The 21,847-nt window shown below is 43.6% G+C and overlaps 2 protein-coding genes across 2 annotated transcripts in view; one reads left to right on the plus strand and one right to left on the minus strand.

The window, feature by feature from the left end:
• Nucleotides 1–2,552, plus strand: part of lama4 (laminin, alpha 4) — a 29,983-nt gene extending 27,431 nt beyond the window's left edge. The window contains exons 25-33 of the mRNA XM_088325400.1: nt 533–704; nt 776–907; nt 991–1,133; nt 1,202–1,331; nt 1,392–1,529; nt 1,631–1,764; nt 1,828–1,992; nt 2,081–2,234; nt 2,347–2,552. Of these exons, the coding sequence (XP_088181526.1) occupies nt 533–704; nt 776–907; nt 991–1,133; nt 1,202–1,331; nt 1,392–1,529; nt 1,631–1,764; nt 1,828–1,992; nt 2,081–2,234; nt 2,347–2,370 (1,192 nt within the window). The 3' untranslated portion in view covers nt 2,371–2,552. The remainder of the gene's footprint in view (nt 1–532; nt 705–775; nt 908–990; nt 1,134–1,201; nt 1,332–1,391; nt 1,530–1,630; nt 1,765–1,827; nt 1,993–2,080; nt 2,235–2,346) is intronic.
• Nucleotides 2,553–4,177: 1,625 nt separating this feature from the next.
• On the minus strand, nt 4,178–15,958 carry kcnk10a (potassium channel, subfamily K, member 10a). Its single transcript, XM_088324764.1, has 7 exons — nt 15,762–15,958; nt 12,137–12,516; nt 6,302–6,419; nt 6,034–6,194; nt 5,775–5,967; nt 5,555–5,697; nt 4,178–5,256 (listed from the first exon to the last, which is right to left on the minus strand). The coding sequence occupies exons 1-7, from the start codon at nt 15,811–15,813 to the stop codon at nt 4,597–4,599; spliced, it is 1,707 nt and encodes a 568-aa protein (XP_088180890.1). The 5' UTR covers nt 15,814–15,958; the 3' UTR covers nt 4,178–4,596.
• Nucleotides 15,959–21,847: the final 5,889 nt, after the last annotated feature.

Here is a 21,847-nt window from a genome sequence, read left to right on the forward strand (position 1 = left end):
TAATGAGTCATTTTGAGCTTTAATTTTTGTGCGCTGGCTCGATTTTCTTGTGCGCTGAGAATGTGAGGGAACACTGTGGGCGGATCCCTGCACACAGCGCAAGTCACTTCCTTCTCTCTCTCTCTTGCTCAGTGCAGTGAATATGACGATATGCTTATGGTTTGCAGTCATTTGTGACATTTTTACAAAAGAACTTTGCATGCACATTGTTTTGAAACCGTTATTAAGGACAAATTTTGTGGAAAAAATGGCCTCAACACTCTTAACTGAAGGTGGAAGACAAATTGTAAATGGCATATTGACATTGATTTGGGATTATTATCATTTCATACATTTGATGAAATTATCAAATGACACACAGTGGAATAGAATTAGCTTTTGCCGAGAGAGCGTGTTTGGCAGTTTTTTCAATTTTGGATGTAAATATAGGATGTGGATTTCTTTTTAAAACATTTTTTGCTTTTATGGCTTTTTGGGTCCAAAAAGTTCCTGACCCCTGATTTAGAGTCGATATTTTTTTCCTTTGTCGCAGGTACAAGCTGGCCTTTTCACAGAGTCGCATCGCAAGCTATTTGTTCGATGGCAAAGGCTACGCGCTCATCAGTAACATCGAGCGCAGAGGAAAATTCGGTTACGTGACGAGATTCGACATTTCGGTGCGAACGGTCGCAAACGACGGGGTTCTCTTCATCATGGTCAATGCTGTAAGTTCCCCGTCTTACGTCGGCCGGTCTCGTGGACGACAGTTTTTTGCAATCCTTTTTTATTTCCCCAGGATAAATTCTTCCTTTTAGATATCAAAAATGGCTTTTTAAGGCTGATGTACGACTTTGGCTTCAGGGACGGACCGAAACGTTTGGACGATAACATACCCAAACTCAAAATAAACGATGCCAGATATCACGAGGTATGTTTTTTTCGGTTTAACGGAACGGAATGAAGCGAATGTGGGCCTCCAGTGAAGTAAGCTGATCCTTTTTAACGGGCCAGATATCAGTAATCTATCATCAGTCCAAGAAAGTGATCCTTCTGGTGGACAAGAGTCACGTAAAATCCCTGGAGAATCCAAAAACCACGCTACCGTTCTCCGACATCTACATCGGTGGGGCGCCGTCCAAGGTTCTCATGTCCAGGTGAGCGCCTCGGGAAGACATTAACTTTGTAAAGCAGTTATAAAACGAGCCAAATTTTTCGTTTTGAGGTCGGAGCTGTCGAACGCAGTCGGGTTCAGAGGCTGCGTCAAAGGTTTCCTGTTCCAGAAGAAGGACTTCAACCTCCTGGAGGAGCCTGGCACCATAGGCATCAGCAGCGGCTGCCCCGAGGAGTCCTTCGTAAGCATCTCGGACTGAGGGTAGTGGCCAGGACCGTATCACAAAATTGTGATTTTGCAGGCGTCCCATAAAGCCTACTTCACGGGTCAGAGCTACTTAGGGTCCTCGGCAAAGATCTCCCCGTTTGATCATTTTGAAGGAGGCCTCAACTTTCGAACTTCTCAATCCAACGGTCTTCTGTTCTATCACAACCAAGGGGTACCGACACATTGCTGTTGTCTCAATAGTCCAAAATACTTCATCTGCTGCTAGAAAAGAACTGTAAAATTGGCAAACTTGCTTTACCTTGACCAATGCAGCCTGATGAACTCAGCATATCCCTTGAAAATGGAGCAGTTGTGATGAACATGCATGGAACACGTGTGAAATCGCATAAAAAGCACTACAACGATGGAAGAACGCACTTCCTGTTGGCTTCGGTCAATAACAACAAGTAAGTTGCCTAGTCGATATCCCATAGCCCTGCACCGATTGACCCGGACTGTCTTGTCCCTAGGTGTTTGTTGTTGGTGGACGACAGAGACAAGCAGGAGAAGAAACGGCAGCAATCCGCAGAGGGGGCCTCTTCGGCGTCCACTGTTAAGAACTTCTACTTCGGAGGATCGCCGAGCAGCAGTTTGAAGAACTTTACGGGCTGCATTACGTACGCCTACATCAACAGGTAGCTCTCTCGGAAAAACGAATCAATTCCAATCGTGCTCAAGAATTGACTCAAAGGATCTCGTCTTTGCGCCAACTTGCCGTCACAGGCAAGACCGAGACATCGAACCTGAAGACTTCCAGCGTTACGGAAACAACGTCCAGACGTTGCTGCAGGACTGTCCGGCGCAAGAACCAATTGCCGCTCTTTCGTCCAGCGACGACCAAGAAAAACACGTCGCCAAGCGCAGGAAATCTCGTCAGGTCCGGAGAACCGATCCATGATCTCGTTTTGAGGTTTTCAGTCAACCTCTGTTGATTTTGGCTCACCACCTTGAAGATTTCTCATTGATTGTTTCTTTGTGTATTTTTAAAGACAAAGTTGGTGAAGAGTTTCTGAGGAAGACTTAGTCAAACCACCAGCAGTGGACCAAACCAATTTCCTGAGTCGTCCTCAAGATACTAACTCCAATACTCCTCACTTCGTTGTATTTTACTCTACGGTGATAGTCATGCGACGAGCAAAATGGCTGCCACTTGTTAAAGTCGCCTTTATTACAAAGTAAACAAATACAACCCTGAGCCTGTTTGTCTTAAATGTGGGTACGCACAAGGATTTGGTGATGGTCTGTGCTCTCCAGCTACTCCCCACAAGTTGGCGCCCTCTACAGGGAAACAGAGTGCCTGATTCTTCCATTATCATGATGAACTTTGAGGATCTGCATAGCACCCATCAGGACCACAATCCTGCCTGTTCAAAACCTGAGACCAGGACAGGTTGCATGCTGTGGTTCTGTCACAAAAACTTGATTTTAGTCATATATGCATTTCTCGGTAATGGCTTTTTGAACACTCTACCGAGACACAAAGGACATGAATTGAAGAAAACGATAGTCTGTACTAGATTCAGGTGTAGGTTCAGGAGTTTTTTGAGTGAAGTCTCCACTGACCCCAATCAAATTTCAACAATCAGAGACAGAGAAGCGAATTTGTTTTGTAGAAACCTTGCTATGGAGTCATGTTTATTTCCAAAAGAAATCCTAACGGTGGCACGTTCACGACTGTGAGCAACATCCAAGTACAACAAGGCCGATTTTTTACAACAAAAGTGGTTAGAAAAATCGTTTTAAAAACACAAAAGCCTTTTGGAAGCACGTAGAGCGAGACAATCGACATGACACTGTACATGGTTAGCCACGTGGTTGCTAGAGAGCATGCGCTAGCGGAGCCTTTTGCATTTTGACTGTTCCAGCTTAGATTTTTAAAAAACTTTTTTTGCTGCATTCGTCATTTTTGCATGTGACGTTGACAGAAGCATAAAAAGGTGGGAAATGCTTTCATGTGTCTCGTGAGAATGTAAGGCCGTGTCGTGTCTGTGACTCAATAATTAGGGTCAAGTGGCACAGTTGACATTCTCCTGTTTCTGAATCAAAACTTCAACATGATTCAACATGTTGCGATAGCATCCGACATGGAAGCGCGAAGCAAGACACGATTACGGGGAGGTAAGAATCGACAAATTTTAGAGAATGATCCCAGACCACTTATGACGATTAAGAACTTCTGACTACGAGTTCCCTTGCCTGGAAGCGGGTTACCGGGGCCCTTCTCTGGAGCCAGCCCGACTGGAAGTGGGGTCTGCTGTCAAGCACCTGGTGGCTGGGCCTACGCCTACGAGGTCCGGCCGTCTCATGGGCCAAAAAGGTTGGATGACTTAAGGGCCTTGCAAGGACAGAGGGAGATCTTCAATAGGAGTAGTCACCTACCAAGGAACCTGCAGGAGCCCCTGGGCATGACCCAGGACTCACTTGAGAGACTAGGTCTCTAGGCTGGCCTGGGGATGTCTTGGGATCCCATTAGAAGAGCTGGACGAAGTGGCTGGGGAGAGGAAGGTCTTGGCTTCCCGGCTAAATATGACTAGACCCATCCCAGCACAAGTTATATTCCATTATTACATAGATGGCAACATTTCTGACACAATCTTTTCTCTTAAGAGTCTGCTCTGACAGAACTTACAATACACGGAGTCACAATGCCAAATACTTTCAGTATCCAACATGGCAATTGGATGCCATTTGGATGTTTTGGGTGTGACTCCAAAGGGACAAAGCTGAGCGCAACAAGAACCAGTTAAGAAGACCAGGTACTTTTGAGGTGTCTTCTCAGGAAATGGATCTCGGTGCTCCGATTGGGCTCTGTTGGTCATGAATCGGATGTTTTGGCGCTACGACTACTTGAAAACATGGCCAGAATTGGTAGACAAAATGTTATTTTCTGATCAGTATCATTACGATGCGGCACATTTTACGGTGGCTTGAATCACGTCCATCTTTGGAAGGTAATCGTGGACGTGTGTTTGATATGTTATATATTTCTGGCCTCGTACAAGGACTGTCTCTGTTTTAGCAGGTCCACAACACGACAATTCTTAGCATCATTGCACTAGGTCACGACAAAGCCACATTTCTGATAGGGCACAGCGAGTACTGCGAGAAAACTGAAAGGTACTTAGTAGTGTAGACAGCATACGTAGCACAGAGGCAGGCGAGGTTCCTGATCAAGCACATCCTGGTGAAAAAGAGAAAAGCCAAGGCACAAATGGTGGAAGCAATCACTTTTACAGATGTTAAGGGCTTGTCTCGATCTGCAGCGTTTTCATTTCAAGTATTTCTGCGTTGTTATTCTCTCTGGTCAGCTCAATAACAACCCCGTTATGTTCGGCAAAGGATGGGAATTCTGACAGGCTTCGATTGCACTCCTTGTCCTCCATCTGGTGGTGTTCCTCGTCCTTTCGCTTGTCTTTATCGGCGGCGCCGCAATCGAAGGCGGGCACGATCCATCCGTAGGCTTCGCTACGAGGGCGTCGGGCTTCTTCGGTGATATTCTTCTTCAAGTCTCGGTTCTTGGTGCGCTTGGTCAGCCTGGTGACGGAACCCAGACGGTTGAAGAGGTTTTCCTCAGAAGCGGTCTGATGGCCGGCGGGAGGCTCGCATTGCTCGGCGCCCCGGAGGCGGAGGTTGTTCAACTTGCTGTCGATGCTCTCCTGGGAGGAGGTTTTGTAGCCGTTGCTGTCCAAACTGTGGAAGACCGCCCGCCGCTCGGGCGAGAGCATGTCCATGGACACGGCACGTTGGTCCAGGCCCAGCTGCCGGCGCTCCATGCTGCGGATGGTGGCGGCCCGTTGCAGCTTGTCACTAACCTCCACGCTCATTCTCCGCCTGGTTTCTCGCAGCTCGGCTCGGACGTTTGCTTTCCACTCGGCTGCGTGCGCCTTGATTTCCCCGACCTGGGTAACAGAGTTGTCCGTTACAGAAAGCAATCTCCAAGGCATGCAAAAAACCCGCGGAAGTTTTTGGTCAATCTCAACTCTCAGTTTGCGGGTTATCTTTGTCTGTACTGGAGGTTTCAGATGATAGAAGCTAACCCTAACCCTGGTTGTAAATGTGGCTTGCTGTTCCAAGGTCATGAAAAAAAAAATCACACTGTGCAAGCTGGAGAAGGACTGTGACCATTTTTTACAAAAGGAGAATCGTTCCTGACAAATTCAATAAGTCTGTCAACGATTCAAGGATGTGAGAGAATACCTCTTCTTTGGTCTTCTTGGACAGCACCCTCAACCAGTCGCCAATCATGTTTAGCACTGCGGCAAAGTAGGCCAAACCGCCCAGGATCCAGAACCACACCAAGGGTCTGTACCACTTGCGGTACTCAATCCTCCGATTTCCACCTGAAAGAGAGAGAAATGAAGAAAACTAAGTCCTGCGTGATTAGATGATAGAAGTTCTGGAGGGAAGCAGTCTTCACCTGCAACGTAGTCTCCGATGCCAACGGTGGTCAGAGTGATGACAACGAAGTACGTGGCTTCCAGCGCGGACCAACCTTCGATGTACTTGAAAATGACTGCTGGGATGGTCACAAACAGGATGCAGCCAGCCAGGATGAAGACCAGGGTGGACACGACCCGGATTTTTGTTTGACTGATCCGGTTGTCTTTCTTCTGCAGGACCAATTATGACCATTTAAAGAATTTATAGAGACCATGACATGATCAATGGTGACTCACCCGGAACATCTTCTCCACTTTGGCAATACTTTTGACAAATATGGTCCCGAGCTGGTCACCAACCCCCGCCAGTAGAAAACCAAAGAGCGGGATGCCAAATATGGCATACAGAATGCAGAAAATCTTTCCTCCTTCGGTGCTCGGGGCAATGTTGCCGTAGCCTGCACAAATAGGCGATCAAAGAAGAAAACAGTGATTTGCTCCCCCTCTGTTTTGCCGGACAATCTCAATCCTAGCGTGCCATAAAATCAAAGACTTTCAAACATACCTATGGTGGTGATGACGGTTCCGGCAAAGAAGAAGGCGCTCCCCAGATCCCAGTGACTGGAGTTGTAAGAGGTGTCACCAACCGGACTCACGCCTGCGTTCACGGCGTCCACAGAGTGCTGGCAAAACATATTTGTTGTTTAGTCACGAAACCCAGTGAAAAGACAACAAACAAACAAGTGTCCAAACGAGAAACAAATCAAACCTGATGTTACTGTGACAAAGACCCAACAACCCAGATCAAAGCGGCGCCGCCGGGACCGGCAGCCTTTGCGGCAGCTCCTTGTTATTTCTCACTTTTTGTGATTGATTGTATTAAGTGTCTGCTTCTATCTTCGGTGTTTTTCGTCCCCTTTGACAACGACACTTTGGATGACTTTCGATACTATGGTTATGGGTTTTAACACACAAAGATGCGTTTATTCGAGGAATCAACTCCTTGCCCTGAAGAATTCCCGTGCCGGCGTGATGAGGGGGCCCAATCGTGGATGGAGAGCCGGAGCTAGCTAAGCGGCTAGCGGCGTTATAAGTCTTCGGTACTGTCCGTAATCATGGTAACTGTCAACTCTCTGCCAAATAAAACCAACAAACTAGCTGTGCTAGTAAAAAACATCAAAGCGTAAAGGGAGTGCAGTTTGCTGTGTTTTACGGAAACGGGGCTCACGTCAAGCATCCCGGACGCTAACGTGGAGCTACCCGGAGCTATCTGGAGCTATCCGGCTTCAGCGCTGTTAAGGCACACAGAGACACAAAAGGCTGCGGGAAGCGGAGAGGAGGTGGACTTGCTATCTACGTAAACAAGAGGCGGTGTAACCCTGGGCACAAAGATTTCCATCTGCTGCAGGGACGCCAAACTTTTGGGACTAGCGTGTGACATCATCCACTCCGCTGTTGCTAAACTACAACACAGCACCCCGAGGCCATCCTGTTAATCTGTTAATAAACAACAGAAGGATACTGCTGGAAGTGTGAATTTCCCTACGGGGATGAATAAAGTATCTATCTTTATCTCTTACCTTAACCATGAAACTAGGGTTTAGTCTTTATATTTGGGTATTAAACACAATATAGGGTTTAAACTAAGGATTTCAAACTAGGGTTGGGCTTCAAATTAGGGTGTGAAAAAGATTTTAGGATTACAAACTGGGGTTTGAATTTAGGGTTTGGCCTTCATATTAAGGTTATTAACAGTTTGTTGGGTTTCAAACTAGGGTTAAGGGCTATTATGGTTTCAAGCAGTTTTAGGATTTTAAACCAGGGTTTACAAATAGCATTTTACCTTTATATCAGGATTCAAAACCGTTTTCTTGGGTTTCTAACTTGGATTTAAAACTAAAGTTTTGTCCAAATGGGGCGGCAGTAGCTCAGGTAGAGCGCTCGTCTTGGGATCAAGGGATCCCAGTTCGAATCCCGGCCCGTCCGTGTTACATGAAGTCGAAGTGTCCTTAGGTAAGACACTGAACCCCTAATCCCCCCAACAAGCAGGTTAGCGCCTTACATGGCTGCAAGGCCGCTATTGGGAAATGTGGAGCACATTGTAAAGCGCTTTGGGAAGTCATTGACTTGAAAACCGCTATATAAATGCAGATCATTTCATTTCATTTCATAGGTTTCACACGTGCCTGTATAGAATCAGAGGTGGCTGTTGCTTAACTACAACACAGCACCCCGAGGCCATCCTGTTAATCTGTTAATAAACAACAAAGGAGACTGCTGGAAGTGAGAATTTCCCTACGGGGATGAATAAAGTATCTATCTATCTATCTATCTATTTTTCCTGCAAGACCCAAGTGTCGAGTTAAAGCAGTCCGACAACGATTGCTACATCGATGCCTGACGCCGCTATCGATCGATTTTCCTGACCGTGGAGTCACGGTGGCACCGGTTGCCCGGCCCCCGCTCCTGCACCGGCTGAGATTTTACGGCGGAAGACACAATCCACATCAACAGCAGGCTGTCGTTTCGGTTAATGTCACTGTTCAATACTTCACAATGTGAAAAAAAAATGGCCCTAATGTATGCGGACCTGGATTGAAGCTATAAAGCATCTCTCTGGTAGTTTTCAGAAGTTGTATTTCTTCTTCGCAATAACACGAATGGTCATGGAATGTGAACTTGACACGGACCAGCGATTGCACAGGGAGACTTTGGTTGATGATTTCAAAATTTTAAAGGGGGAATATTGTGGAGAGAGTAAGTGAACCTTTTAGAAAGGATGTTGGGTTATGGAACTGTACTGGACACTGTCATTTTGCAGGGGTCTGAGCGTTCACACAAAGTCGGTGAGCAACGCTTGAAACAACAGTGAGCAACGGCAATCCCAAGTGTGGCAACTAAGTCATTAGCAAACATGTCCAAAATTTGACATCACCTTACATTTTGCTGAGTTTCCGGCAATGCAAAATTATTTTTCACTTTTGAATGAATGGACTCATGTACGATGGCCTACAAACGTCGTTTGTTCTCACAATTCTTTCACAAGATTATCATTCCTTTTTTTTTCTAGTATCTTTTGTCGCATAATACTAACATTTTTGGGGGGCTTATTGAGTCGGTTGCACGATACACAACTGTATTTAATCACATTTTTTTTTTGTGGAAGTACAATGTTGGCAACAAGATTGACTTGGTATCATTGGAAATTATTTGAATGCAACACAAACTTTTTCTACTTTTTCCCTGTTTTTTTCTAATTTCTTTTTAATTCTTTTTTAAAAAAAAATCTAATTGTGTTTACTTTTTCCTAGCTGTTACTTTTTTCTTTTTGTTCTCTATTTACTTTTTTCTTTTGTTTCTTTCTTTTCTTTTTTTCTGGCTTTTTTTTCTGAATTTTTCCCTCTGTTTTTCTTCTTCCTTTTGTTTCTTTTTTCTCAACTTTTCATTACTTTTTCGTTTTGGTATTTTTTTCTGTTTGGTTCTATTCCCCCCCTTCCTTTAAGTCATTTCGTGCACAATTTTACATCATATTTGGTCGTGTAGGGATGAAAGAAGCAAAAACAACCCGAAGAGCCGTTTGGGACCCGGAAGAGCCGGTTCTTTTTAGTGAGCCGGGCCGAAGGAGCCGGTTCTCAGAAAACTCTACTGACTTTACTCCACTTTGTTCTACTTCGACCTTGAAATCAAAACACCGCATTTAATTAATTATCAATTTGGAGCCCTGATTTTTGTGAGCCGGCTAGATTTTCTTGTGCGCGGAAAAGCTCTGGGTGGTGCGCAATTGCGCACACACGCAGCTTAGTGGGAACATTGGTCCTGGACAGGGAAGTTTAAGAAGGCTCCTGTTGAATATTTAAAGTAATTAAAGGGGCAATATTGTAGAGAAACGAAGTCCACTTTTTAGGACACACCTGGAAAGAATGTCATCTAACTGTCCTGAGGAAGCTTGCGTACAATCGCGTTGTCCTGGACAGGGACGCTTGAGAAAAACTTTGGTAAATTACTTCATACGAGTGAAGGACTTTTTATTTTATTTTGTTGACTATAAAGGATTTAATATAATACAGATTACATTTGTGAAATGTAGTGGGGATTTTTCACAGGGAAGGCTTGGGATCAGTGTGGCCTGGACGTGAATTACAAGAAAAACAAGAACGAGGACAAGGGGTGACGCGGGAAAAGGAGACAAGGTTTCTGATAAGCTTTCTTGTTGTGAGTCCTCTAGACGTGGTGGCGTCTTCCGGGGAGGAGGAGGTGACGTTGGCACCTGACCCACCCCATGGGGCTTCGTGACGCACTTGTCAGACGAGGTGGGGAGTTCCTAGCCCGCCCAGGGGGAGGAGTCAGCACGCCCAGGGGCGGAATCAGCACGCTCCACGGGAGTGGCCGATGCCCCGACGTGTCAAAAGGACAGAAGACGGAAAAACACAGATCGGAGAACGAGAGATGGGAGGCTAGACAAGACTAATTAGATAATAATCCGGCAAAATTCGTTGGAATTCACTTAATAATAAATTGAGAAAATAAATCTGCCCCCATGTGGAAAAGCCTGTCTCTTGTCAATGTGTTTCCCTAAAATTAAGAAAACGAGCATGCATTGTTAGGAGAATGAAGATCATTTCATTTCATTTCATTTCATGACTCTTTCCGAAGCTCAAACCAGAGGGTTTTATATATCACCGTATTTTCCGCACTATAAGGCGCACCTAAAAGCCTTGATTTTTTTCAAAAGCTGACCATGCGCCTTATAATACAGTGCGCCTTATTTATGGATCAATATTAAGTCGCGAAGTCTCGCAACTTACGCAACAGCCGCCGACTCGATTTTCCCCCGAAGGCAAAGTAGTCCGCGTTGTATGCTGGGATTTATTTACCGGCGTTTCATTGGCTAACCAATGTGTCAATCATCAGTTGAATCGATCACTATTGGCTAAAGTTATTCGTAGGGCAAGGGGCGGATCCTTTTTATCATTTACAGGCTGGCATTGGCTTGAACGGCAAAACAAAGCCTGCAATTGGCCGAAAAAGATGAATGCGTATAGCACGTGGTTGACGGCATACAGAAAGCATTTTTTACTATACTGTATTTGTAAATATTTTATTCTGCTGGATTTACTACACTCACGGATATAAGTGGACATTGGCTGCACATTATTATGAACACAACGACTTCGGTGAGCTACTCCGGCTATATATTATCCCTGTATCTTGTTTCAGACTGAACTCGATGTTTCTGTGATAAGCGGTGCAGATAAATGGATGGAATGGAGTGTCTATTTTTAAATTCAACTCAATTCCAAGTGTTTATTGTCATATGCACAGTAAAGTTGCGAGCGAAAAAGAAAATAGAAACTAAGGAATGGTTGGCATTTCTTGAATCCCAAGACTTTAACCTTCCGAATGATGGAACGATGCATTTGAGTGACATCGTACGGACACCGCATCCGCACGTGTCTTTGGGAATGTTAAGGGGGTAAGAAGTTGGACTGAACTATCTGACTGTTTTGTCCACGTTCCCATTGTAGCGCCTTATAATCCGGTGTGCCTTATGTATGGAAAATATAGGACCAAAACGATTTTTTGAGGGTGCGCCCTATCACCAGGTGCGCCTTATAGTGCGGAAAATTTGGTACATTTTTGCCAATAAACATAGCATTTACCACGTCAAGCTAATGGGCTAATTGTGTGTCTTTCTTTACCCAGCAGTTAAGATAAAACACAATACAATTGGAGACTCTCTCCAGGTTTTGAGCAGATAATGGACTACTTTGGCTTTTTTGCAGAAGTCAGGAACGGGATGAAGAGGTTTACAGTCCATAAAGATTGTCATAAAAAGCTTGCCGATAAAATCTTCATGACTAATCGTACCTTCGTGAACCGGTCTCTGGAGAAATGGCGTAATACGTGCTAGTATTATTTTACTGCTTATTTTTACGAGCTTGCTATCAAATGTGCATGATTTGGAGAATTTTGGTTGAACATTTTTGGACCAGGTGTTTAATTCTTGAGTTTGATATTGTTTCTATAGTTGGAGAAACAAATTGGAGCCTGGAGGAACTTTCCAACAGAAAAAAACGTTCATCTGAAGGTTATTTGTCCGATCTGCGTTCGGTGTTTCAGGATCAGGTTTCCCTGATCTCCTGCGTCCATCTTCTCAAACCCTGCAAGACCATTAGTGTATCTGTTAGAAGCTATATGCAAGAGGCTGCCTGGATTTGATCCAACATTGAGGAACGCCAAGAAGCTATCAAGATCCCTTGCTAGAATTCGAATGTTCCTATTTTCACATTTATAGCATTCTAAGTGTTGAGGTCATTTCTTGGATGGACGAAGAACTTCAAGTTCTTCTGCAATGGAAGAACCCGAGGTGGAACGGTACAAAGGAGGGATCTGGAATTACTTTGATAAGAGCCTCCAGCTCGTCGGGTGAGACGCAGGGATGTTTCTTCAAGAAAGCCGCCTTTTCTGCCGTGATAGTGATCTTCTGGTTGTCCTCGAAGGGCTGCTCCAAGGCCCGGAAAACCAGGCCGCCGGCCACCAGGTAGGCCACCACCACCACGAAGACGGCCATCACCGTCTTCAGCTTCATCATGGTGAAGGGAGCGCCGCCTTCGGTGGACTCGATGCTGGCCACCACGCCGGCGGGCCTGGAGACGGACAACCGGGGCAGGGAGCAGCCCATCGGGTTCTGCATGGTGGCCACGCTGGCGTGGACCAGGCTGGATTGGAGCATACCTGGCTGCATCTTTTTGGGGGGGACCAGGTTGGTCTGGACAGCCACTGAAAGAAGAAATACAGGCAGAACGTCACTTGGAAATACTCGGAAAACCAAAGACTCGTCAACACAGCCCAGAAAATCATGGGCTGCTGTTTGCCTAGTTTGAAATACATTGGCAAAACAATCTCAAGGACTCCTCTCACCACTTCTCTGGAAAAATCTCCAAATGGTAACAACTTCTGCTTCTCAATGAGGCCAGAAAAAACTTACAGGGAGTCATCAAGACAGCCCAGGAAATCATGGGTTGCTCTTTGCCCAGTCTGGAGGACCTTAGCGATTATACATTTGCAGACTCCTCTCACCACCTGCCTCACCCAATTCTACAAATTGTCAGACTTTTTGATTCCTAACGAAGTTTAAAAGAGCTTACAGAGAATCATCAATACATCCCAGAAAATCATGGGCTGCTGTTTGCCTAGTTTGAAATACATTGGCAAAACAATCTCAAGGACTCCTCTCACCACTCCTTTGGAAAAATCTCCAAATGGTAACAACTTCTGCTTCTAAACAAGGCCAGAAAAACCTTACAGGGAGTCATCAAGACAGCCCAGGAAATCATGGGTTGCTCTTTCCCCAGTCTGGGAGACCTTAGCGACAATATAGTTGCAGACTACTCTCACCACCTGTCTCACCAAATTCTACAAATTGTCAGACTTTATGCTTCTCAATGAAGTCTAAAAGAGCTTACAGAGAATCATCAAGACATCCCAGAAAATCATGGGCTGCTCTTTGCCCAGTTTAGAAGACATTGGTGACAACATATTTGTGGACTTTTTTCACCACCTCTCATCAAATTCTCCAAACTGTCATTTCTGCTTCTCAATGAGGCCAGAAATACCATACAGAGCGTTATCATTACAGCCCAGAAAATCATAGGCTGCTCCATACCCATGTCTAGTTAATCAATTTTGTTTAAAGATGATGCTTGTGCTTTCATAAATAATAATGTAATGATAATTAAATACTTACCATAGAATGTGCAAAACTAGGTAGTATTTTTATTCTTCTACAAGTCTCAAAAATGTAATAAAAAATTGATACAGAGGTAAAGAATTTTGCTTATTTGAAGTATTTTTTTCTAATTTGACCAAAGAAAAGTCAAAACAAAGTAGATTAACTGAAAAAAATATTGTGAACTCAGGCTCAATTAAAGCCTGAATGGAAATTGTCAACGTTAAAAATATCAAACTGACAGGAAGAACTTAGAGAAAGTCATTAACACAGCCCAGAAAATCATGGGCTGTTTTCTGCCCAGTCTGAAAGACATTTCCACTACCACGTCCGATTTTGGTTTAAGCAAAACATTGCGATGAAGAACAATATCTTTACTGTTGTCGAGTTGCTTCTAATAATAAACGAAAAGACAAGAAAGAAATAATAAACGTCCGATGCTTCTGATTGGACGATCCCACGTCCCAGTTCAACATTCTTATCGTCCATGAATTAAAATGTCCTTGAGCAGGACATCCCAAACTGCTCCCTTGAGGCAGTTGGCCAACATCACAAGTCTCCTTTTTTACACAAGCACACTCGAGCAAATGCTTTTCTTTTCCGTTTCCTGACTTAAAAAACAAAGTAAGAATAAAAGCATTCGAATAGTACTGAACTCCGATGCAACAGGGGGCAGCGTTTCGCCAGTAAACCACAGGAAAAGCAAATAATGCCAAGAGACACTCACCTGTCCTGGCTTGGAACGTCCAAGAAAGTGTGTGCCTGGATGAGCAAAACTTGAGCTTTTATAGCCTTTTACGAGGTCGATGCAGCCCTGTTATTCTGGGATGTCTAACTTTCATGTTTTGTTCAGTTAGCGCTAGTGTCCAAACAAACCCTGCATGGTCTTTCTTCTTTGTTTTTGTTCTGTTAGAGTTAGCTAGCGTCCTAGTATATTTTGCATTGTCTCCCTTTCACCTTTTGTTGTCTTTCTTTCATGTTTTGTTTAGTTATAGATGGGGGGATGCGCAGAATGTGTGGTGACAGTTTAACAATGTGTTTGGATCACGGGTGTCAAACAGGCGGCCCTGTTTGTTTGTTCCTCTTTCTCTATCTGTGTCTTTTTACCTTCTTTTGCTCTCTCTTCCTTTTTTTACTTTTCTCTCTCCCTTTTCTCTCTCTCTCTTGCTTCCTCCTCCTCTTTCTCCCCTTCTCTCTTTCTCTCCTTCTCTTTGGATTTATTTTTCTCTCATTTTCTTTCCCCCTCTTTCACTATTTCTCTTTTTATCTCTTTTGTTTAACATTCTCGCTCTCACACTCTTATCTCTCTCTCTCTTTCTTTCTTTGTCCTACCCTCTCTCTTTTTCTCTCCCTCTCTTATTTCTTCCTCCTACTTTTCTTTCTCCTCATTATACTAGTCTTTCTTCCTTCCTCTCCCTCTCTCTCCCTCTCTCTCCCTCTCTCTCCCTCTCTCTCCTTCTCTCTCACTCCCTCTCTCTCCCCCACTCCCCTCTCTCTCCCTCTCTCTCCTTCTCTCTCTCCCCCTCTCTCTCCCTCTCTCTCCCTCTCTCTCCCCGTCTCTCCCTCTCTCTCCCTCCCCGTCTCTCCCACTCTCTCCCCGTCTCTCCCCGTCTCTCCCTCTCTCCCCCCCTCTCTCTCTTTCTCTCTCTCCCTCTCTCCCTCTCTTTCCCGCTCTCCCTCTCTTTCCCTCTCTCTCCCCTACTCCCCCCCTCTCTCCCTCTTTCTCCGAGTCTCTCGCTCTCTCTTGCTCTCCCCCTCTCTCCCCCTCTCTCTTCCTCTCTCTTCCTCTCTCTTCCTCTCTCTTCCTCTCTCTTCCTCTCTCTTCCTCTCTCTTCCTCTCTCTTCCTCTAGATAGGCTGTACTCGCCCAAGACACACCACAGGAATGGTGTCCCTACAGCCCTAGTGGTTAAGGGATCCAAATTAGATACAGGTTCCTTTTCTATCCATAAATCTAAAATGATATTTGGTGTGGAAATGTCTGGATCCTCGTGCACAGACGCGTTTTTCGCGTGACCTTTGCACCGCAGGGTCCAGTCACCCCCCGCGTGACGTCACGCACCCCCACAGACGTGACATCAGAGATTGGACGTGACACCCATGCGGGAATCGAGGAGGACAGTGGGTGAGGTCACCCCACGTTCAAAACAAGCGAGGAGATCCCTCCACTGCGCCACACTCCAAAAGGAGCGCTTGTTTTTCACTCTCTCGTCTCCCGCCGATCCTCCTCTGAATTCGAAATAAAGGCAGTAACGACCCTCACCCCTGCAGCAAATGACGCTGAAAAGATGTCTCACCTGGTGACGGGCAGCTCCCCGGTTTCCTGGGATTCTCGCTGGGGAATTTCATCTTCTTTGTTTAATGGAAGGAAGCTCCGCGGAGCGTGGAGGAGAAAAAGCGCATCGTCGTCTCGGGCGACGCGGACGCCATCCGCGTCGGCTGCGTCGGCGCCATCCGCCGCGCCACCTCAGCGTGCACGACTCCGTCGCTGACGTGCACGCGGGGAACTTCCCGCCAAACTGCAGACACGCGCACCTCGAAAACAGTAAGGGGGGTACAGAGGGGTGGGGGCGCTGCGCACGAGCGAGCGGAGGGAGGACCACAACAAAAAATCACGCCCACCTCATGCTAAGGAAATAATGTAAAGCAGTGTCGCTGATTTTCCTCCTGCGTTCTGCATTTTGATTGGCTAAACAGGGGAAGATGCTTTCCATCGCCAACAAAGCGGGACCTCTCCACCTGCTAGACTTGCTCTGGAGCACAGGTGTCAAAGAGGCGGCCCGCGGGCCAGATCAGGCCTGCCAAGGGATTGAATTCGGCCTGCGAGACAACACACAGAGAAGCGCAAGAGAAAAACAAGCTGAAGGTTGAAATAGGTCAACTTGATCTTGCCAAAGAAAGGTGCCTCGAACAAAGACACTACTTGTATTTATTTCTCTCTCTCTCTTTCTTTTTCACCCATTTTCTCCCACTCTCTGTCTCTGTCTCTTTCACTCTCTGTGTCTCTTTTTCTCTTCCTTTGTTGCTCTTTGTCTCTTTCTCTCTCTCTGTCTTTTAACCTCTTTTTCTCTAACTTCCTTTTTTCCTTTTCTCTTTTCTCCTTCTCTCTTCCTACCCTTCGCCCTTTCTTTTCTCTCCACTTCTCTTTGGATTTTTTTCTTCCTCTCCTTTTCTTTCCCCCTCTCTCACAACTTTTTATCTTTTGTTTCTCATGCTCTCCCTCTCTCTCTTTTTCTTTCTTTGTCCCGCCCTCTCTCTCCTTTTCCCTCCCTCTTTCTCTTATTTCTTTATCTCTTTCTTTCTCTTTCATCTACTAGTCCGGCCCCCGACAGAATGTTGGTTCTATCGTTTGGCCCCCGAGTTAAAATGAGTCTGACACCCCTCCAGACTCTGCAGCCACACATGCACTTTCTGTAAAAAAGAATCACAAGGTGAATGCAGCTTCACATAACGTCCACATGATGGCGGCAAAGTACCATGTCAATTAAAGCAGATTGTGTTTTAATCCTTTGTTGTGCATTGAAACAGCAAGATTTTTTTTTTCATCTCATCTCATCAGCTACACCGCTCATCCTCAGTAGGGTCGCGGGGGTGCTGGAGCCCATCCCAGCAATCATCGGGCAGTGGCCAGGGGACACCCTGAACTGGTTGCCAGCCAATCGCAGGGCACACAGGGACAGACAAAATAAAAATTTGATCATACAAGAATCATTTAAAAAAGAAAAGATTTATTCAATACAGTACTTTTTTTATTGTTGTGGAATGTGGACAATAACTCATGATAAGTATGTAGACATCTGGTGAAGGTCGTTGGAGGACCTTGTTGCAAGAGTTCACAAGCTGATATGCTGATGGAGGACGACCTTCACGAGATATCTTAACTTTATTTGAGAACACTATAAAGACCAATGTTGAACATCTAGAACTTTGAACGGGTCCTGAATGCAATAGAGCAGGTTCCCTTTTTGTCATATGTCCTCTCTGCGTACATTTTAGGGCGACGCCCAACGACGTTCTCTCCAAAGGTTCTTCAGTAATAAATAAATATAAAGGCTTCTACTTGGTGGAATTTTATCACAGGACATTTTTGGAACGCAACCCTTGCGAAAAACGAGGGATTACTGTATATCAAATAAAATATTACACAGATGAGAGAGAGCAAATACTTCAAGTTTGACGATTTAATTGCAGAAAATAATCTGGTCTGGATTCAACATTTTAAATGAAAAAACAAAGAAAACAAGTAAATAATGCAGAATAGAGTAGAATAGAATAGAATAGAATGTCACTGAACCCAGTGAAAAATGAGTTAAAAGGTAACAGTAAAAAAAAGTATCATTGAGGGTGATTATTGTCTTAGAGTAGAAGCGTTTTTTCAATCTATTAAACACATTTTCGCTTGGGGGCCACATTGTAGAAAACTACAATAAAGAGAGAAAGAAACAGAGAGATAAAATATTAGAGAAAACAATGGAGAGAAAGAAAGAAAGAAAGAAAGAAAGAGAGAAAGAAAGAGAGAAAGAAAGAGAGAAAGAAAGAAAGAGAGAAAGCAAGAGAGAAAGCAAGAAAGAGAGAAAGCAAGAGAGAAAGCAAGAGAGAAAGCAAGAGAGAAAGCAAGAGAGAAAGCAAGAGAGAAAGCAAGAGAGAAAGCAAGAAAGAAAGAAAGAAAGAAAGAAAGAAAGAAAGAATGAAAGGGAGAGTGGGAGAGAAAAAGAGAGAGCAAATGTTAAAACAAGAGAGAGAGAGAGAAAAGTAGAAAGAACTAAAGGAAGAAGAGAAAGAAAACAAAGTAAATAAAAAGGAAAAAAGAGTAAACAGAGAGAGAGAGAGAAAGAGACAAAAGAGGAGAAAGAGAATGAGAGAGAGATGTAATAAGCAAGAGAACAAAGGAGTGAATGAAGAGACAAAGAAAGAAAGCGAACATGAGGGAAAACGTAAGAGAGAAAGAAAGCAGAGAGTATAAAAAGAGAAATAGTGATATAGAGAAAAAGAGAGAAGAGAGCGAGAGAGAGAGAGAGAGAGAGTAACAAAGAGATAGAAAGAAAGAAAAAGACAAAAACAGAAAGAGAAAGAGAAAGAGAGAAAAGAGAGAAAGAATGAAAGGGAGAGTGGGGGAGAAAAAGAGAGAGCAAATGTTAAAACAAGAGAGAGAGAGAGAGAGAGAGAAAAGTAGAAAGAACTAAAGGAAAAAGAGAAAGAAAACAAAGTAAATAAAAAGGAAGAAAGAGTAAACAGAGAGAGAGCGAAAGAGAGAAAGACGAGTGAGAGAAAGAGAGAGATATAATAAGCAAGAGAAAAAAAAGAGTGAATGAAGAGACAAAGAAAGAAAGCAAACATGAGGGAAAACGTGAGAGAGAAAGAAAGCGGAGAGTATAAAAAGAGAAATCGTAATATAGAGAAAAAGAGAAAGGAGAGCGAGAGAGAGAGTAACAAAGAGATAGAAAGAAAGAAAAAGACAAAAACAGAAAGAGAAAGAGAGAAAAGAGAGAAAGAATGAAAGGGAGAGTGGGAGAGAAAAAGAGAGAGCTCATGTAAGAACAAGAGAGAGAAAGTAGAAAGAACTAAAGGATGAAGAGAAAGAAAACCAAATAAATAAAAAGGAAGAGAGAACAGAGAGAGTGAGAGAAAGAGAGAGAAAGCTGAGTGAGAACGAGAGATAGAACGAGCAAGAAAACAAAAGAGTGAATGAAGAGACAAAGAAAGAAAGCGAACATGAGGGAAAACATGAGAGAGAAAGGGGAGAGTAAAAAAGAAATAGTAATAGAGAAAGAGAGAAAAGAGAGATAGAAAGAAAGAAAAAGACAGAAACAGTGAAAGAGAGGGAGAGAAAAAGGAGTGTGAGTCAAGGATAGAAAAAAGGAAAGAGAAAAGGACAGACATAGGGAGAAAAAAGAGAGGAAGAAAGAGATGAAGTAGGAGTCTTCAGTGACTTGAAAAGCACTATAAAGATGCATACCATTGAAAAAAGAGAGAAGGAGAGAGAGAGAGAGAAAGAAAAAGAGAGAAAAAAGGAGAAGGCAAAAAAAAAAGAAAGAAGAAGAAAGAAAAGAAGCAAGAAAGAGAAAAAGAAAGACAGAAATATAGTGAAAGAGAGCCAGGAAGAGAGAGAAATAGAGGGAGTAAAAAAGAGAGGAAAAAGTAAGAGAATAAAGCAATATAGCTCTTGTGTTTTTGCGAGTGGCAACGTCAAACAAACATATTTCAAACGGCAGCTCATTTTTCTCTAGTGCTCCTCTTCCTGTTGTCCGATTGGCTGAATTGTTTCATAACTTCTCCTCAAAGACGCTGAAGAAATAAAACAAAAACTGGCAAGAGCGAAAACAAAACGGAAAAAGCTGCGTTCGGAGGAAATGAGCGCCCTCTGCTGGAAGCCTGTGCACTAGTAGCAAATAAACCTTGCTCTGATCACCCTGCTTTTATTTTTTTTACAACGCCACTTCCTAAACCAGAAAGCGTCAATTTTATTTTGAAGCCCGTGCCACCACGTCCGGTTTGAAAGAGCAATTGGTTTCAGGAACGCTTGCAACCACTTCCGGTTTGACCGTATCAAGTAGGTATACGGGTGAGCTCATGTTATGTGAACAGCTTTTATTTTAGAGCATATTTCATCACTTCCTGTGTGATATTCATGTAATAATGTTTCAAAGAAAAATATGAGCTGCAAATCTCTTATTTTGAAACGTATGTTGCCATTTCCTGTCATAAAGAATACGAGTGAGCGAGCGTTCGCTCTTATTTTGAAGTACATGCCACCATTTCCTGTTGGATGTCAGTCGGGTTTAAAGAAGAACACGGGCGATTTCGTGTGCTGCGAAAAAAATCCTGAAGATGGCGCTGTTAGAGCACAGCCAACGTTTGATGATACTTTCACGTGTAAAACGAAAAATTAATAAAACAAATAATTAAGCTAATACGTGCAAACCGGAAGCCAGCTGTCAACACATACACTTGTCAATAAAGTTTTCCCATTGAAACGTAAACAAAACATGACTGTTATTTTATACACGTATATATTTAAGAAAAAGTGACTTAATACGCACATTATTGTTGCAAAATGTCGTGTAGCCAACAACTAACCCGCACGCGCACGCACGAAATGTAAAGACAACGATCTATGGAAGAAAAAAAGTCTTTGTTTGGAAGGAACAATTGAAATGATCCAATGGCAACATAATGAGGCGGCTGGCTTCTGTCCACAATGCCCGAGGGAATAAACACACACATTGAATCCTTAATGGCCGCCAAGATCTTCAGTGACAGAATAAAGGCCGAGAAGAAGAAAGGAAGAGCAAGGCATTATTTCAAGGAAACGTCCTTTCACTGTCCCTTTCTTTCATGTTCTGTACTTTATGGACGGTCATGTTCTGTGTTTTGGTGATTCTGATATCTTCAAGTTAGGATGTCGCTATGGGTTTATTATATTAAAATATCATATGATATATTATTTTTATAACATCTACACTTTCATGTTTTGTTCTGTTACAAATAGTCATTGATCCAACAGATCCGATGTTGTTTTTCATGTTTTTGTTTAGTAATACCTTATGCCTGCATGATATGTTCTATAGTTGCTAATCCACGCGTGGGATTGTTTCTTGTGTCATCTTACTTTCATGTTATTTACTGTTAGAGCCAGACAGTTTTGGGATATTATGAAGTTATTTTATCCACGTGTGAGTATATTCCTTCTCTTCTTTTGTTTAAGTGTTTTGTTCTGTTATAATTTGTCTGTGCAGCACCATATTTGACGTTTTCTCAACTTTCATATTTTGTTCAGGAAGAGCTAGTGGGTGTTTCGGCATTTCTTATGTTGTCTTACTTTTATGGTGTCATCGTCAAGGCACTGGTCATTGTTGTTCGGGCTGTGAGTGTGGATGATTGTGTCATCTTTCTTTCTTGTTCTGTTATGTGAGAGCTGCTTGGTGTTTGGAACATGATTATTGTTTTGTTGAGTTAAGACTGGGTGGTATTCCACCATGTCTTTTCTTTTATGTTTTGTTCAGGTCGATCCACTGCGTGTTCCAATGAATCCAATGTTGTCTTTCTTTCATGTTTCATTCATTTCATTTTACCGTTACGGTATATAGTAGGGATGCAAAATAAAGCAGGTGTTGGAGTAGCAGTTATATCGATGTGTGGTGTCTACTTTCATGTTTTGTTCAGTTAGAGCTGGTGAGTGTTCCAGCATTGCATTTCATAGTCTTGTTGCTCTGGCAGTCCATTCTGTCCAGGTGGGGGAATGTTTCTTATGTCATCTCTTTCCATGTTTTGTTATGTTAAAACTAGCTGGTATTCTACCGTATCGGTGTCTTTGTTTCATGTTTCGTTCATTTAATTCTGAGATACTGCATACAAAAGAGATGCAAAGTCAAACCTGTGTTGG

Source organism: Urocampus carinirostris, chromosome 20 (genome assembly GCF_059441175.1).
Source record: "Urocampus carinirostris isolate Australia breed hairy pipefish chromosome 20, RoL_Ucar_1.0, whole genome shotgun sequence".
NCBI lineage: Eukaryota > Metazoa > Chordata > Actinopteri > Syngnathiformes > Syngnathidae > Urocampus > Urocampus carinirostris.